General features: G+C 41.4%; 1 protein-coding gene across 1 annotated transcript in view; it reads right to left on the bottom strand.

Moving 5' to 3' along the window:
* Window positions 1–7509, bottom strand: part of LOC119420047 (dixin) — a 33819-nt gene that overhangs the window by 25923 nt on the left and 387 nt on the right. Inside the window, exons 2-3 of the mRNA XM_037687416.1 lie at window positions 6934–7063; window positions 6594–6719 (exon numbers count right to left, since the gene is read on the bottom strand). Of these exons, the coding sequence (XP_037543344.1) occupies window positions 6594–6719; window positions 6934–7063 (256 nt within the window). The remainder of the gene's footprint in view (window positions 1–6593; window positions 6720–6933; window positions 7064–7509) is intronic.

Raw genomic sequence — 7509 nt, 5'->3', positions numbered from 1 at the left:
GCGCAGCTGAAAGAGGACTTTTAGGTCTGGATTGGAATCCAGTTTGCTTTTCGATGGGGTGTATTTGTCTGGGTCAGTCAGATACAGTATCATCGATTTAATTGCAGGATCATCCAACTTTTGAAGTTGGATGATGTCTGCGTCAGTTGAAAATGACTTTTCATATTTTAAAAGAACTTGGCGAAGTTTGTCTCTTTCTTCATCAGATGTCAGAGTGTCGGCTTGGGCGACCACCTGTTCAATCTGTGATGAGACTGATGAGGGTTCTTGCTCCTTGGGGAGCTCCAACGAATCCTTTTCTGAGTCGTCGGACCTGTCTATGGGTAAGACACCATAGGTTTGAGGCCCTTGGTCGACGTCATTGTTTGAGGAAAGAGCTATGGCCTGTGATGGTTTCGTGAAACATACTGGCCCAGCTTCTTGACTCGGTACCAGGTTATCTGGGAGTCCTCCCAGAACTGGAATGCCTAGTTCAAAATCATGAAAATCAGGTTCTGAGTTTTCAGTTTGCGATGACTCATCATCGTTTGTGTGTGAGTTTACCCCCCCTACGTCCGATGAGGGGTTGTTGGAGGCAGCAACAGCAATGTCTTGGTGTGTTTCACCGACATCTGTAATGTTGTCATTTGCGCCTTCAGATTTAGTAGCGATAACATCACTACATCGTGCTCCTGGTTGGATTCCCATTTCAGCGTTTTTCAAAGTTTCTACAAACCTTTGTAGTTTCTCTGTCTCCTCCGAGCTCAGAGGTGTAGGGCCTTGTTCCTGGGACCTTTGTGATTTTATCGCCTCGGTTCGTTTCGTCCGAGGTGGGGGAGGGTTAGGTACGTCTTTTGGGGGTTCCTCTTCGGATTTCCCCTGATAATATGGGTCCTCTTGGATCCCATATCTTTGCATCCTACGCATGTCCCATATACGATAACCACGTCCATCCTCTGAAAGAGGAGCCTTTTTGTCCCAGCGTGCACCTTCATTACGTGGTTTGTTAGTTTGAAAATACTGCCTTTTCTCGCCTGCTTTAGGAGGAGGTGGCGACGCACGCCTTCCTTCCATTTCTAGGGAGTGGGGTTTAACCTTTACACCAGGAAACACCTCTATGGGCGTCGTAGCATGAGAACATGCCTCGAATACATTCACAGCACACTGTCGCACGTTTGGTGGAGGAGACCTGTCCAGGTCTGTTCCTACCACTTTAGGTGAGGGTGGTTGGATGGGCTTAAAAGCAAGAGGTGCGTAATAGACTTTTGGAGGTTTTTCTCTCCACACATGTGGAGGTGCAACAACATCTTTCTGAGGTGTTTGTGGGTGACCTGGACTCTGTCCACGGTCTTCTCTGAGTTCCAGACAAACTCGCCCCACGTCAGAACTTTTATTTGTTGCTGCGGCCAGTTTCTCCTCACAAGCTGTCAGGCGCTCCTGTGATGTCTGACATTCACCTTGTAAATGCAGACATCGTTGGAGAAATACCGCCTTTTCCAGTTTGCATCCGTCAAGTTCTGCTTTAAGCACATCTGTAGCATCCCTGGCTTCAGATAGTGATGCCTCAAGTAATTGTATTTTGCTGTTCATTGAATCAACTTCTGCACGTGCATATTGCTGTAATTGAAACATCTGTTCATAATGTTTTCTTGTGAGGACCTCGTGTTCGCTTTTAAATTGAAGGTAGTGACCTTCAATTTCCTGAGCAAACACTTTTTCACTGTATAACCTTAGTGCAAGGTCATCAGCTTTCTTAACAACTGCATAGAATGATTCTTTCAGCAAAATTACAATTCTAGCCAGCTTTTCATAACTTGACATTGTAATTTCTGTAGAGGTCACAACTTCTGCAACCTCCATCAGATTGTCCAATAACTCTTTTGGGTTCATGCTGTCCGCCTGTTTGCCATATGGATGTAAGGATGCTGTCAGCAGCGCTAACGCATCTTCTAAACAGTCCTTCATCTCATAAGGATCAAAATCTTTTTCCCTGACACCTGTCATGGTTATTCACTGTTCAGCACTCATCTGTGTAAAACAATTGCCAGCTTCAGATATTTTTACAGGTAAATAATTGTATTCAAATGTCAATGAGTTTCACACTATTCTAGCTTTGGATTTACACAAAAGTACTGTTATAAGTCAACTTATTCAAATGTGGGTACCTATTTGTAGGTTTTACCCCAATTCATGAATATTCTTAAGTAAATGCTTCTCTGGCAGTGTTACTTTTTATGTGCTTATTTCTTAACAGATACTAGATTACCAAGCTCTTTTTTAGTGTATTTTACTCTAAAGCACTGAATTTTTAATAAACCTGCAATTTTCTAAAAAGTCTCACAGCACATCAGTTTAAAAACACTTTTTAAACCGTTCTGTTCCAGAAATTTGCTATTTTACAGTTACTCATAGAACCAGGTGAAAAAAGAAAAAGAAAAATTGATGATGTGTCAGGATTAATCAGTCTTTCTTCAGAAAAACTGTTATTACTCCTGTTCTCCTGCCAATATCTGCTATTTAAAAATTTTAAATAGGAGATGTAATTGTTTAGGTGGTAAATAAAATCAGAAAAGTCTCTTTTTCCCGATATATTTACTCTTACTTAATGATCTAGCAATTAAACGTGCATTATCTTTTCCAGCAAATGAGTAAACTTATCAACTCTGTGAATATCTGAACCGTATCTTTTAAAAAGTTTCTAATTTTTCATTTTGTCCCTCCTGTTTGAGGAATTCAGTGAATGAAAAATGTCCTGGTAAGTGCCTTTCTGCATAAATACCTTAATTACTTTTTAAATGCAAGATAACAGTGATTATTCAGCTTTGAGGAACGTTTATTAACTCAAAAATGCCTTACAGAAAGAAAATACGTTTAATTTCACTCAAAAATAACCTAAAACCTAGTGAAACTGTGATCTCAAGTTCCTACAGGAGGGGGCAGTGTTTAGCTTTCTACCAGCAGGAGTCTATGACGACTTCCTGTGACGTTCTGTTGACATCCTGTTGTTAGCCGCTTAGCTTAAAGTTAGCTTCGGCTAAACTCGGTAAAATCAACATTTCTGAACTGTTTTAAAGCTTAAACGTGGCGTTGTATCAACAAGCACGACTTCTTTGCACGAACATGAGTTTTATGGGACATGTGGCAGCTTTATTTAGTGATTTTAAGCACAGGGAAGGCTTCGGTTGCAACCGAGCTCATTTCCGACATGGAGGAAGTGACGTGATACGTCACTCATCCGGTCGTTAGCTGTTAGCTTAAAATTAGCATCGCTAGCGTTGTTCAAAAACATCATTGAATGACGGATTTTAAACTCAAAAGTGGCAAAATTTCAGCGATTATGCTTCGAAGACACGGAGCAGCGTATCAGAGTCAACTTTAAAGCGCTTTTTGAACTTTAAAAAGCAGATTTTATTCCCTATGAAAAACGAGTTTCATTTCCGGGTCACGTGACTGAATCTACCAATGACAGAGCAGCACGGGGTGGGCTTTACGACCTGACACGTCAGAGTTAGTCACGACCGACACGTCTCTCAGCCAATGAAAGCGTTACACAGCAGCTAACTCAGCTGAATTCAACCAATCACGCAGCGTTTTCCCAACTAGCATGTTACTTTATCTGAACAAGTCCGTCAACTTTTCGTCTGTTAAACTGTCAAAATGCACCAATTTCTGTTAAAAAATGTAACGAATCAACTCTGAGCTTAGTGGAGACTTCGTCCAGTCCTTAAAACGTTTCTCCATCTATTTAAAACAACTCGTTCAAATTTTCTCAGAACCGAGCCGGAACCAACAGAACCTCTGTTCGTTTGGACCACAGTTTAAACAGAATAACGTATTCCACAGCTCATCAGCTTATGTTACACAACAGATGGACAATTTCAGCTTTCATAAAGACATATTGACTCACAAATGTCAGCTTTCAAAACACCAGTATCTGCTAACATCTCTGTTTCAGCTCAACACGCTGCGTTTACTCCAAGCGCCGCAGCTTCAGCACGCTGCGTTTCAACACCGCTACAATCTGCTATTTCTTCATGCCAACATGAAATATTCAATCTTTACACGAATACAACAGTCCATTTATGAACCATTACGGGCCACCAGTATGTGGTGGAAACGTACGGACGGGCCACCAGTATGTAGATGAACAGATGCTGAGATATATTCATCAATTAAAACGGATTCTTTCATTTTTCTGGACTGAATATAAACGTGCATTGAATTTAATAAAATGTAACGTGAGACGTTATTTATCTTTGACCCATCAAAATGAATGTGGTCATTTATTTGTAGAATCAAAGTTTAACATCAAACATTTACATTAATTTGGCAAAATATGAAAATAACAACATAATTAATCAGCTTTACAGGTAGTGAGAAACAATACGGCGATTGTTTTCACTTTTCAGCAGAACAGCAGACATCAAATCACACGGCGGTGATTGAGAACCAATGATTTCTACTTGATAGAAGAATTTTTAAAGATGGAAAGATGAAGTTTAGTGGGAGTGAAAGATGGATGAGGGAGAATGTGGTGTGTATGAGTGAAAAGTGTTGACAGGACGACACCCTCCATCCGACCCAGCTTTCCTCGGTACGCTCGGTAGTGGACTAGACTCATTTACCTCTCTGACGATGAATCAGCGGAAGAGGAGCTCCAGGTAACGCTACCTTTCAGCGTCTCCGTAGGATGGCAGAGATATATCCGGAGTGGTGACGGGACTTCGTCAACAACAGTTCACCTCAACGGGTGGACTTCACATGAGTGGGGTTCTTCAGAAGTCCCCTCAGAGGTGGAAGATGTTATAATCCCAATCTCGGAAGAGCCTTATCATGGCTGGACTTCTGTTCTCCCAAACGACTGGAGCTGCAAACTCTCCAGCCCGACTCCAACGGCAACTCACAGAACAACGACTTCACAGAACTGCCGCTTCACAGAACTGGGAGAACTAGGAAGTACCGACATTTTAAAGGGCTCTATTTCCGGTTCATTTGAGAGTTTCTGATTGGTCAATATCAACCAGACAGGGGTGTGTTTTGTGATGTAAGGTGTTATGGAAAGTCAGAAACCAGCAAGAATGTTATGGAACAGATTGAAAATGTTTTCAGACAGGCGAGAGAAATGTTTGGGCGAGTTTGGAGAAACAGGTGCCAACTTCTCTGTTTACGTCTGAGAGGATTTAAAAACAAGACAGTTGTTCCAACACTTGTCTGCTTCGACTTCGACCTTGGATCAAACTTACACTGCTCATTCAAAGACAGAAAATCAGAAAATGCATAATTACTCTGTAACAGACCTTAACATGAATTCTAACTTTGCATGAGGATTAAAAAATCATTACACTGTTTCACAGTTAATAAAAATTGATTAGTTCACTGCAACATCTAAAATGGTTTGAACTAAAACACTTTGATTATCAACATTTGTAAAATAGTAATGATAATAAAAAAGAGAGTGTTCTTTCACTTGAATTTTCAAGAAAGAAAGTCTCAGGATGGGTGAACCTGTATTTCTGGATTCAAATCAATGAAATGACAGTTTCTGTCCCACAAGGTTCTTAAGGTCAAGGGTTTTGACCTTAGGCTTAGTTTTGACATCAGGTCAAGTTCACTACATGGTTATTGGTTAATGCCATGAAGATTATGATATGGGGATCCAAACATGACAAATGCTCAATTATTAGATGGTTTACGTCAGCAAAGACAAAATATGGCTCCACAGTCTGAACTGGCCCTACGTGTTCCAGCTGCACATCTGGAAACCTTTAATGTTGAAGACATTTAAAACAAATATACAAGTACAACTGTATATAAAGTCAACACAGCAGCAGATGTTAAGGACCAAAGCTACACTTGATTGCCAGTCTAGTGCCAGAAGTAGCTATGAATGTATTTGGGGCGTGGTGCCTGAGTTCACCCATGCACCTTGGTATCTGTATAGTTATGAGTTTTACATACGGAGCGCTGAGAGGACAAATACATTGAGGAAAGATGTACTTACACAAGTCATTACCATAAAAATATAACTGGTTTATTGACTTGTATAACACAAATGAATACCGGTGTAGCCAACAATGTTCAGTCAAGTCATCTGCCTGTCAACCTGGATAAATGAGCATGAACCTTGAAATACTGGTGTATATTTTTATATGTTTACTCATTCATAGTTCACTTTTAGAATTCTTTATTTTTGACATTTGTCATACTCAAGGGGGTGCTGTAGCACCTATAGCACCCTCTGATGGCCTTGTCCCAGAACACAAAAAAATGACCCAGCTGGAAAAAAAACCGAATTTCAGTCAGCTGATCAATTTCACTCACTTTACCAAACAACTGTTTAAATATTAGCAGTAAAATCAGTAAAAAAAAAAAAAAAGCATTTGTGTGTGTGCAGATATAATATTAACAGAAGATGATTCAGACGTTTTTTTTTCTTTTTCAGAATTCTGATTTTAATATCAGCATCTCTGAAATTTGAAATAAAGAAAGAAAGAACGTCAGAATTCTGACTTTTTTCTCAAAATAATTTTCACTGTGTCCCTAATCCTCTTCCGTAGACAACATCTTAAAACACCTGATGTTAGAGTAAAGAGGAGGAACTGTCTGTGGTTTACCTCTTGCTGACATGTGGGGCATGCGTATGTGTCTGGAGGAAATGAAGTGCAGGACTTCCTCCACATTCTTTCTGCTTTCCTCTTTGTTCTGTGGAGGTGTGAACACTCCCTCCAGAACCTCACCAGCTGCCAAACACAACCAAAGAGGGCCAAAAGAAGGAACATTACAAACATTGTATCGTACATTTCATTTAAACGCGTTGAGACTAAAAGGAACGATCTCTTGAAGAGAAGCAGCAGAAACATCAACTATGACATGTCCTTCTTCTTCTCCCCCTCCCTCGAAATACAGCGAGCAATCAGGTGTGTGAACTGTGTGTGTGTGTGTGTGTGTATTTACCTACTACCTCTATGAGCTGGACCAGCACCACTCCATCCTGCAGGTCCTGCCTGAGGTCTGTGATGGGCTTCAGGCCTGGCTTCCTCCTCAGCTGAGAGTTTACCCAGGAGACATAGGCTGCCAGCTGCTGCTGCAGGTCATCAACCACACACACACACACACACCAGCACACACACACACACACACACACAGCCCACAGGTGAGACAGATAAGAGTCTTTGTTGGGGGGGGGGGGTGGAGGGGGGGGGGGGGGGGGGGGGGGGTGTCAGCCTGTCCTGATTCTACTTCCAGTCGAGGCTCCCGTCTCATTTCAGAGGAACAGTTTTTTATGTCCTCAGTTTAAACCGTTAACTCCACGGTTACCGGAGTGTCACGTGACGTGACCACCCGTAGTCATGGAGACGACACAAAGATCGCATCATTCTGCACAACGCACACTACACAAAACACACTGTCCACAACACACACTCTGAACACTACACACAACACACTCAGCACATAACATACACTATGCACAGCACACACTCTGCACACATTACACACTGCACACAACACACACTACACAAATCATACTGT

This window comes from Nematolebias whitei, chromosome 14 (genome assembly GCF_014905685.2).
Source record: "Nematolebias whitei isolate Nwh7 chromosome 14, NemWhi1, whole genome shotgun sequence".
In the NCBI taxonomy this organism is placed as follows: Eukaryota; Metazoa; Chordata; class Actinopteri; order Cyprinodontiformes; family Rivulidae; genus Nematolebias; species Nematolebias whitei.
This window is presented reverse-complemented; position numbering and strand designations above follow the sequence as displayed.